General features: G+C 36.6%; 1 protein-coding gene across 6 annotated transcripts in view; it reads left to right on the top strand.

Annotated features, from left to right (window-relative positions):
- LOC135209570 (pleckstrin homology-like domain family B member 1) overlaps positions 1-11695 on the top strand; it is a 308555-nt gene that overhangs the window by 122514 nt on the left and 174346 nt on the right. For all 6 annotated transcript variants that reach the window (XM_064242241.1, XM_064242240.1, XM_064242238.1 and 3 more), the window contains 4 exons: positions 5808-6088; positions 7641-7811; positions 9116-9238; positions 10033-10590. In XM_064242241.1, coding sequence (XP_064098311.1) covers positions 5808-6088; positions 7641-7811; positions 9116-9238; positions 10033-10590 — 1133 coding nt within the window. The remainder of the gene's footprint in view (positions 1-5807; positions 6089-7640; positions 7812-9115; positions 9239-10032; positions 10591-11695) is intronic.

The following is an 11695-nucleotide window of genomic DNA, read 5'->3' as shown; positions in this document are numbered from 1 at the left end:
GTAATTTCTCACTCCAGCGTGACATCATCCAATTCTAGAACGGCTTAAGTGCCCTTCTTGCCACACATCAGGCACGGTGATTTTCGCGCACCCACGTGTTCATTGAACGGCGGCGCTCAGGTTTCAGTCAATCGTGGTTCGTTGATGTCAGGGGCATTATTTGATCTGGTTTTCCGCGTTTTCAAATGGACATTGAAAGTGTTTCTGTGTCGTAGGACGACTTAAAGATCTGACCGCTGGAGTCACGTGGTTGAACATCGCAAAACATTCTTTTTGTTTGTTTGTTTGCGAAGTTAGCTCAAGACGGATGCAGTTGTTGTATTTTTTAATTTTTTTTTTTATTGGGGTGGGTGAGCGGTGAGGGTGGGATATGTAAACAGCTTCCAAATATTGGATTGATTTGTTGTTTTCATTGAATTAACTTTTTCTTTTGTTTGTTTACTTTTTGGGATATGTAAACAGCTTCCGAATATTGCACTGGTTTGTTGTTTACGTTAAATTAAACTGGCTTACTATTAGGGTTTTTCATAATAATTCATATTCGTATTCGTGTGTTTATATATATATATATATATATATATATATATATATATATATATATATATATATATATATTACATACATACATACATACATACATACATCATACTTACATACTATATATATATATATATATATATATATATATATATATATATATATATATATATATATATATATATATATATATATATATATATATATATATATATATATATATATATTTGTATACATCTATACATACATATATACAGGGTGGGCCAAAAGTAGCTCACAGTTAAAACAGAATAAAAAATAATTTATTAAACGCATAAAAATTTTTCAGACATGAATAAGTGGCATAATTTGAACGAATGAGTGACATGAAAAGGATAAAAAAATAAAAGTAGCATGTATAATGGAAGGTATTTAGTATATATATATATATATATATATAATATATATATATATATATATCTTTCTGAATCACGAAAATTTGGAACGTGATGAATGATATCAATAAAGGCAAAATTCACGAACGAAGGTGAAACAATGGAGTTAACCGTTACTTATAAAGGACGAGAGTCGAAAGGCCTTGTTGCGGTCACTCCATAGTTTCACCTTCCTTCTTAGTGGTAACCTCAACCTCCCCATTCCCTCACACTTCTGGAATGCTCTCATCACTACAAGCCTTGAATTCTAGTTGGGATCAGGAAGAAACACTCCCTTCTGTGGTGGGATTCGAACCCAAACGCGCTAGATAAGAGTAACGTTACTTTATAATTTACACTGCAGACCTTCATTCAAAGTTCTACTTTACGAGTGGCTAGAGTATCCATGTTTTTAAGTGTGGTTCCTCTCACATGTGATGATTATTTTGACTTCGTTTTAATTTAGCGAAAGTGAACTTCCTTCTCATCCGTCGAAGCTTCGAGGCGTCGTTCACATAACTAAAAAGGGGGAGAAAGACATATTATTATTCTTATTTCTGATAATAATCCCCGTAGGCAATTTAGAAGGGTCTTCTGCGGTGGAGGTTATAGTTGGTCCACCTCCACCGCCCTTCCTCCCTTCCGCCACCATTGCATAGCAACCCATAGACCGAGCCGACGGCGGAAGTAAAATTGGCGTGTCTGTCGTAACGTGGGGATGAAAAGGCCGCCTGCTGCTGCACAGCAGTGTAATGCAATATGGCCGTGTTGTGAGGAAACCCTCCTTAGAAAAAAGAAAAAAAAAAAAAAACAAAAAAAAACTCAAATTCGGGAACATAAGTATACCTCTACGATATAATACACACACGTGCACTCTGTAAATAAAGTGTATAGGAGTGGCGTGTACCGAAAGTACACTTCTTGAAGTACAGTGGCTGAAAATAAATATAAGAAAATAACACATGAGGGGTCCATAGTTTATTTACGAAAGTGATATCTGCATTTTTTTTTTTTTTTTTTACTTTCATTTAGGGGAGTATAAAGTTCAGTGTTTTTCTCTAATAACTGCAAGGGACCGAACCTCTTCTCATGTGTTCTTTTCGTCTGTTTTTATTTTTTATTTTTAGTTTATACATACATTTTCCGCTGAAATATCTCTCTCTCTCTCTCTCTCTCTCTCTCTCTCTCTCTCTCTCTCTCTCTCTCTCTCTCTCAATTTTCCTATTTCCCTTTTTTTTCTACTTGAGTTTCGTATAAAGTTTTGGCTCTCTCTCTCTCTCTCTCTCTCTCTCTCTCTCTCTCTCTCTCTCTCTCTCTCTCAAAATTTTCTTATTTCCCCTTTTTTTTCTACTTGAGTTTCGTATACAGTTTTGGCTCTCTCTCTCTCTCTCTCTCTCTCTCTCTCTCTCTCTCTCTCTCTCTCTCTCAATGTTCCTATTTCCCTTTTATTTTCCTACTTGAGTTTCGTATACAGTTTTGGCTCTCTCTCTCTCTCTCTCTCTCTCTCTCTCTCTCTCTCTCTCTCTGTCTCTCCTTTATCCTATTTCCCCTTTTTTTCTACTTGAAGTTTCGTATAAAGTTTTGGCTCTCTCTCTCTCTCTCTCTCTCTCTCTCTCTCTCTCTCTCTCTCTCTCACAATTTTCCTATTTCCCTTTTTTTCTACTTGAGTTTCGTATACAGTTTTGGCTCTCTCTCTCTCTCTCTCTCTCTCTCTCTCTCTCTCTCTCTCTCTCTCTCTCTCTCTGAGGCTCATTCTTTTATCCCTGTTTCCTGCAACCCCAAGGCCAGTGTTTGGGAAATCGCTGGATAATCGAGCCATTGTTGACTCAAGTGGCTAATAGGATGCAGCTGATTACACGCATAGCTATTATTTCTATTTTCCTTTATTTTTTTGTGTCTGTTTTTTTCCCCTTGTGGTGAAGAGATTGATTTGTGGGATTAGTGTTTTCGTACCTTTGATCTTTGCCTCGTTGTAAGGTTAAAGTTTGTTTTCGTTGTCCTTTTTTTTTTTTTTTTTTTTTTTTTTTTTTTTCTTTTTTTTTTTTTTTTTTTTTTTTTTTTTTTTTTTTTTTTTTTTTTTTTGCAAAAATGCAGGCAGTGAATGCATACATTTTTGTGTGTGTATGTGTATATATATATATATATATATATATATATTATATATATGTGTGTGTGTGTGTGTGTAATATATATATATATATATATATATATATATATATATATATATATAAAATCTCACTCTGATTTACTGGTATCGTATCATTAAAATTTTAAATCACAACACATTGTTAACTTATTTATTTTACTCTCTCTCTCTCTCTCTCTCTCTCTCTCTCTCTCTCTCTCTCTCTCTCTCTCTGTGTGTGTGTGTGTGTTTGTGTTTGTGTAAGAACTGCACACATATTTGCAACTGCTCTCGTAATAAGAACGAATTCCATTCTCCCGTTAAAAAGATTCAAACAAAACAGTACTTTTTAATTAAAAGTTTCTCTTCACGATAAAAAAGTTTTCATATATGCTGAAAAAAACGGAAACTGGTATTTATGCAGATCGAATAAAAGAATGTTGAATGACGTAATTTGATCTTCTATAAAAAGAAATAAAGCTAAGAATTCCGTAAGTATTAAATTCACGAACTAATATATTAAGTTTAACCAAATTTAGATTCAGTAATCTGAACTTCAGTCACAGCTGATGTTTGCCTTATATTTTTATTCAGCGAACCTGTTTCACCAATCCGGTCTAGACCTGAAAGAAATCAATCTGGTCTAGACCTGAAAATAAGAAATATAGCGACATTTAACCTTCGTAAACTCGTGAAGGAATTTGGAAAAGAAGAGATATAGCAACATTTAACCTTTGTAAAAACATATAAAGGAATTTGGTTGTCACAGGATAGAGGTGCAGCCTTTTTATTGCAGTTACCCTGACTGCAATGATAGAAAACGTACGTAAACCTTACTATAGAGAACATGCAGTTTGGCTGCATTTGATGCATGATGCCTCCTTTTAGTATATGTATTCAAAGTTCTTTTATGTCTTGGATGCTTTCCTGGTTTTTCTGTAGCCTTTATTTATGAAAAGCATTCTTGTTGTGTTGGTTGTTTAAGGTATCTAAGCCTAAATGATGGACGATATTAATATTAAGCATTTTATCACCACAAGATCCATCAATGTAATTTCAGTCGCATTTTTTTTATTCAGTTGATATTAAGGTTACTGTTTTAAAACTTCTGGTTGCTTAGAAAACTGTGATGTCGATAATTTACTACGAGATACTAATCATCACGTGATCTGCAAAATTAGAAAAATTAAATTTACCGGATTGATGTCAACGTGGAACCATATAAACAGTTCCATGGTTGTCAACATTTCCATCCGTTACGAATTTCACTTCATTAATTAACGACTCTCTCAGTCGTCCATGGAGGTCATAACACATTCCTTCACGTTGCATTCTTTAGCTACTTCCTGTCTGTTTTCCATCGTGAGTTTTCCGAGTGCCCCACATTCAACGGCGTGTTTTTCACACTTTGTTTCCACTGGGGCGATAATAACAATTGAATGTTATTAAATGCTCGCTTTGTCTCTTCAACTTATATTTAATTGCCTGTCATAATGCACGGATATCCTACAACCCAGGTTCACCTGTTTAATTATTATGCCTCCTATATGCAACTCAAACTCAACGTTAGCTACTTCGAGCCTTTTGGCCATACCATGTATTCTATCTTCGCCTTATGAATACTTAGGCCTAGTCCTTTTTCTCTTTAGTCCCACTCACATTAATACTTAGACATAGTCCTTTTTCTCACTAGTCCTGCTCACGTTAATACTTAGGCCTAGTCCTTTTTCTCACTAGTCCTGCTCACATTAATACTTTGACCTAGTCCTTTTTCTCACTAGTCCTGCTCACATTAATACTTAGACTTAATCCTTTTTCTCACTAGTCCTACTGACATTAATACTTAGACCTAGTCCTTTTTCTCACTAGTGCTACGCTCATTAATACTTAGACCTAATCCTTTTTTCTCACTAGTCCTACCCACCTCCTCTGAGCCTATAGCATCTTTTACCGCTTTTCTTCCGTATCCTCAGTAGTGCAATGTCGTGAGTGTACCCGGTGTTATAACCGTATGAGTACCCACACTCACTCACACCACCCACATCATTGCAAGGTCGCCATAGTGAGGTTATTCTGGGACGCAACGCTGCCTTGCCCTATCGTACCCTGTGTTAACCATTTTCGGTCTTTCTGTTGTCTCTCAACTGTAGGACAAGTTTTCTGTCAATCCTAAAACGTTGCTATTTAAAAGCTCTAGGGTGTTTAATCTCTCTCTCTCTCTCTCTCCTCTCAATATTACACAGACCTCCTGGCCGGTTTAACAGCTGGGACATTGGGACGGGACCATCGGATAATTAAAATAATAATAATATTAATAATAATAATAATAATAATAATAATAATAATAATAATAATAATAATAATAAATGTACATTTCAGACTTCGACAACGAAATATGATAATGATAATGATAATTTGCTTTGTCTATTTCAGGTATCGACATCATAATAATACTAATGATAATAATAATGTGCATTGCTCACTTTAGGTGTCTATAATGATGATAATAATAATAATAAATGTTCATTTCAGACTTCGACAACGAAATATACTATATAATAATAATAATAATAATGATAATTTGCACTGTCCATGTCAGGTATCAACAGAATAATAATACTAATGTTAATAATGTGCATTACTCACTTTAGGTGTTTATAATAATAATAATAATAATAATAATAATAATAATAATAATAATAATGTATAATAATAAGCATCGTTCATTGCAGGCGTAGACAACCCAGAGTACTTCCACATGGGCGGGGAGGCTTCCCCGCCCAACGGTTCCCCCCTGAACTCTTCCGGCGAGACCAAGCCGCCCGTGCCTTCCCGGAAGGTCACGCCTGTCACCTCTTCCAGTCACCCCACCACGCCCACGAGCCCCTCGCCCGGCGCCCACCCGGTTTTGCCCGGCCACCCCATCACCTCGCATCACTTCCCGTCCAATAAGGTCAACAACAACAACAACACGAGTTTGTGCAGCGCTGATAGTCAGGAGTTTAGTGATAAGGTCAGTTGTGATGTTGGTTGTAGCCGTTTTCTCTCTCTCTCTCTCTCTCTCTCTATCTCTCTCTCTCTCTCTCTCTCTCTCTCTCTCTCTCTCTCTCTCTCTCTCTCTCTTAAGGTCAGTTGGGATTATTAAGTAATTTGGGTTTATTGTTGACTTGTAAGGTAACTCTGATTAATTTTCTATGATAGATTATGTATTCGTATCTGTAAGTAGTGACAAAATATTTGCCATCTTTAGCTACGTTAACGGCGTCAATAACCTAGACGCATTTTAAAAATATACAAATATATAACAACATAATTCACAGCAAATAGTAAAGGCCTGTACCGAGGGGGTAGGGGTCGATGGACCCCTCCCCCAAAAAAGAATTCTGGAAGTCCATTTTTTCGTGATAAATAATAATATTTTTGTTTTTTGGTTAGTTTTTTGGCAAGTCTTTTCTTATATAAATTTTGATATTAAACATTAACAGGAGTGATAATGGGGAACATTACATATACCTATATATGCAGTGACATTTATAGAAGAAAAGGTCCAGTTCTGGGAAGAAACTCTGGGTACGGGCCTGAACTGTATTCTAAATCTTTAGCTAAATAAATATACAAATATATAACAACACAATTTACAGCAAATGGTACTCTAAAAGGTTTGATTTCCGTCTTCCTAATCTAGATATCAATATACAAATTTATAAATATAATCTTCATAACTCGAAGATGAGATATGTCAATAGAGTCCACAGGAGAAAAGAGAGAATAAAAGACTCTAGTAGCTAGATAATGTCGCCTTCCACCAGGCCTCTTCAAGAGCTCTATTTTAACTAAGCAGAACGTGCATATAATCATTCTGTTTAGTTAAAATAAAGCTCTTGAAGAGGCCTGGTGGAAGGCGAAATTATCGAGCTACTAGAGTCTTTTATTCTCTCTTTTTCTCCTGTTGACTATATTGACATACAAATATATAACAACATAATGTACAGCAAATAGTATTTCTAAAAGGTTTGGTTTCAATCTTGCTAATCTAGGTATCAATATATAAATAACATCATTTACAGAAAATGGTATTCTAAAAGGTTTGATTTCAATCTTCCTAATCTATACTCTGTTTTTTTTCATCTGTCCAACCGCCTGTGGTGTTTTTGTATGGTAACACTGCGTCACGGGCTTTAGATAGTTACATTCAAGCTTAATTATGAACAATGACTTAATATTTCCTATTTCGAATATTGAACAGTGTAATTCGCATTCTGTAAATTATTAAAACACTTTTCAGTTGCAAATGTACACTCAGATATCCTTTTATTTACCTAAAACTTACAATTAGCGTAACTATCTAAAGCCCGGGACGCAGTGTTACCATACAAAAACACCACAGGCGGATGGACAGATGGAAAAAACAGTATAGGTATCGATATATAAATAACATCATTTACAGCAAACAGTATTCTAAAAGGTTTGATTTCAATCTTCCTAATCTAGGTATCAATAATACAAAGTATAATAATAACAGCAAATGATATTATAAAGGTTTGATTTCCATCTTCCTAATCTAGGTATCTAAGTTCGAACACTTGTCCCAGACCAGAGAGTCCCTGACTCGTCAGGCGTCGGAGAAGTGGTCGGCCAAGGAGAGCGTCAGGAGTAACCATGGCAACAACAGCAACCTCCATCTTCACCATCACTCCCGCGACGCCTCGGACAGCGATTCGGACACGCCCCCTGAGGTCAGAATCCTAGAATGGAATATCCTTAATTCTTAAAATAGATATAAAGTATATTGCTTTGTACTTCAAAATACATCGTCCTCATGTCACGTCTTCTGTGCTCAAATTTGTCATTATTAAGATCGTGGTAAACATAGTTGAATATTTGCTGACATTTAATGACACAGCAGCGATCGGACACGCCCCTAAAGTCAGAATCCTAAAATAATATCCTTTATTATTAGTATAGACAGTATATTGATTTTTTATGTATGAATATATATAAATATATATATATATATATATTATATATATATAGTATATATATATATATATATATATATATATATATATCTATATATAGCCAAAACTAATTGTAGTTTTGCTATTGTTATTTTGAATATTTTCTGACTTACCTTAGGTAAATTGACGAAAGAAGTGTTAATTTCTGAGGGTTTAATTATCCTTTAGTATTGAAGTAATTAATATGCAGTATTCATTTGTGTCTGTGCTGAGTGTTTGAGGTACATCAGTTTTTTTTTTTTTTTTCGATCATGATAAACCAATGATTGAATATATCCTGACGTATAATTTACCTTAGGTAAATTGCTGATAGACTTTCTTAGGGCTTAAATATCCCATAGTGTTAAAGTAATATTTTATATTAAAATAATTTTTAATAAATTACTTACTAATTGAAAATACAGTGCCTGTGTTGTGTCTGTGCTTAGTTGAGGAACTTTAATTAATCAGTTGATTAGTATTTTTTATTATTAAAATAATAATAAGCACAGTTGAATATTTCCTGCCATATATTCAAGAAGATACACGAATATTTGCCTGTTTTGCTCATTGTTTTATGAACAGAAGTAACAAAACAATAACATACAGTGTGACAAAACAAAACAAAATTGTTTTATATGATTCCCAGACCAGACAGACCCCACAGAACCGGACATTAGATATTTTATTGCCCCATTGTTTTATGAACAGAAGTAACAAAACAATAACATACAGTGTGACAAAACAAAACAAAATTGTTTTATATGATTCCCAGACCACAGCCGGACATTAGATAGTTATGCTCATTGTTTTATGAACAGAGGTAACAAATCAGTAACTATTAGTTGACAAAACAACACAAGTTTTTTATATGAAATTTCTAAGACCACAGACGAAACATTTTTTATTTTACCTGTTTCTCATTGTTCCAAGACAAGTGGACAAAACAGTAATGAAACTGTTGTCACATTTCCCATTAATCTTGAAATTCCTATTCATTCCATAATTCCTCTTCATTCCGTAATTCCTTGTTTCCTCCGCAGGTTCCTCCCCGTTCCGAAGGGAGAACTAACCATTCCACGACGTCCCCTGTGAATGGCACCGCAGGAGGCCGTGTTGCCCGGCCGAGGTACTTCGGGGAGTACATCTACACCAGAAATGAAATCGTAAGTGTCTTCGCTCTCTCTCTCTCTCTCTCTCTCTCGCTCCCAGTTTCTCTTCGGATGGATTAATAAGTCTTGACATCCTAATCTGAACTCTATCTCTTCAGGTGGTGATATTCTCTCTCTCTCTATGCTCTCTCTCTCTCTCTCTCTCTCTCTCTCTTTTAGGTGATAGTAAAGATCTCTCTGTCTTCAGTGATCTCTCTCTCTCTCTTCCTCAGGTGATAGTATCTCTCTGTCTCAGGTGATCTCTCTCTCTCTCTCTCTCTCTCTCTCTCTCTCTCTCTCTCTTACAGGTAGGTTTCCTTCATTCCTTCCTGAGGTCTAGACCTATTTTCTCACCGAGATTAGAACTGTGATTTTTGCATGTAGATTTGTCATTTCAGCGTGAATGGAAGTTGCTATTGTACGTTTGTAGATTGAAAATACCTCGCTTTTAAAAAGTGGGTTGCATATTAACAATTCTGTTGGTGTTATTTGGCAAAGGTTTCTTTTATTTTATGAAATATGAGGTGTGGTCTTTCAATTCAACGATAGTCTTTGCCATATATTTATTATTATTTTTTTAACGTATTACCCTATTATTTTATAAACCTTACCATATATCCTTTAATGTTTTTTTTTTTTAACACAATACCCTTTTATTTTATTAGTAAAATTGAATATGAGATTTGTAGATAACTTCATACATTTTCCTGTTGCCAATTTGCACGTAAACGCACACCACTCATTCAGGCAGGTTGTTTTTGTTTCAAAAAGCTACACGGTTGACTTAACACCTGAATTAAACCTTCCAGGCGCCCCCGCCCTTGGCGCCCCGTGCCCCTACGACCGCCCTACGCAGGAGCAACAGCGGATCTGCCGGAAGCAGCTCTACGACGGCTTCGGGCGTCTCCACCGTCGTGTCTCCATCAGGCATGACCTTAGTCCACAACATGATGTACCGATCGTTGCCGCCTCCTCCTCCGTCGCCTTCGTCAGCAGCGGCGACAAGCACCACCAACAGCCTAGGGCACAGCGTCACCCACACCCTGCACTCCCCGCCGAGTATGACCCCAGGGGCGTCTTCGTCAGCAGCGACCTCCCCCACCACCACCACGAATGCCATAGTTCCTAGTACTTCGTCCTTGTCCAGGTTGTCTGGGCATTCAAGGGCGTCCTCCTCCAGCGCCTCCTATGGCGGAGGAGGAGGAGGAGGTGGTAGCTTGGTTGGTTCCCCAGCACCGTCCATGACGAGTTCGTGGACGCCGGGAGTCGGCCTGGGCAACATAGGTTTACAAGGTCGCGATGGAGGGAAGACTCCGACCAGGTGTTCCTTGGAAGATTTGCGACACAGCGAGTTGAGGAAACAACAGGTAAGGGATGTTGTTTTTGTTATGTTGTTGTTGTTGTGGTTATTTTCTGTTAAAAGGAGCGGGACTACCGGAATCGGTAGTCCCGAGTTCGATTCCCCGCTCTGCCAACGTGGAATCAGAGGAATTTGTTCCGGGTGATTAGAAATTCATTTCTCGATATAATGTGGTTCGGATCCCACAATAAGCTGTAGGTCCCGTCGCTAGGTAAGAATATCCAATCCTTCTGGCCAGCCCTAGGAGAGCTATTAATCAGGTCAGTGGTCTGGTTAAACTAAGATATACTTCTGTTAAAAGGATATGTGCAGTTCTTCGGGTGTTGCCTTTGGAAAATAACTGAATTTTAATGCATTGGTTCGTTTGCTGCTTCCAGTTTTCCATCAAATCGAATCAATAAGACGATTATGTCTCGGGTTTTCCATCGTGCGAAGTCTGGTTTCTCGGCCTTACGTCACAATATCGTAGGTCAGCGAATGAATAATGATAGAATAATCATTTCCCCAATAGCGCCCCATGGAAAATAATACACATTGAATATCTGTATAAATTCTCTTACGAAATTCCAGTAATGCTGTTTTGCATCGAATAAATCTTATTGAAATATATTTTTGCAAATTCAAACATAGGTTCTGTGTCATTGAATGAACCTTCCTGAAGTTCCTTTTTGTTACTTATTTGCTTATTTCAAATTAACTTTTAAGGGAAGTAATTAGACAATCATTTACTATAGTAGATTCACATCTATTTAATCATTTACTATAGTAGATTCGCATCTATTTAACCATTTACTATAGTAGATTCTCATCTATTTAATTGACCAAGTCATCACAGAAAACGAGCGAAGACTTGCGGATTTATAATTAATGTTATAATTATCAATATCACGCTGGACTACAATCTTCTAATTAGTCCACCAAATACTATAGTAGATTCACATCACAAGTGCATGTAATGTCGAGGCCAGTCCCTTAAGACGCTCCTGATTGGCTGTTGATAAGCCAATCACAGGGCTGGAAACTCTCAGTCTCGAGAGAGTTCACTAGGCAGGATGTACGTTCCACCTCTCTTGAGGGATACATGTTTAAATATTATCCCTCAGGAGAGGTGG

This window comes from Macrobrachium nipponense, chromosome 38 (assembly GCF_015104395.2).
Source record: "Macrobrachium nipponense isolate FS-2020 chromosome 38, ASM1510439v2, whole genome shotgun sequence".
NCBI lineage: Eukaryota > Metazoa > Arthropoda > Malacostraca > Decapoda > Palaemonidae > Macrobrachium > Macrobrachium nipponense.
Note: the sequence above shows the minus strand (reverse complement) of the source record. Positions and strands in the feature narration are given on the sequence as shown.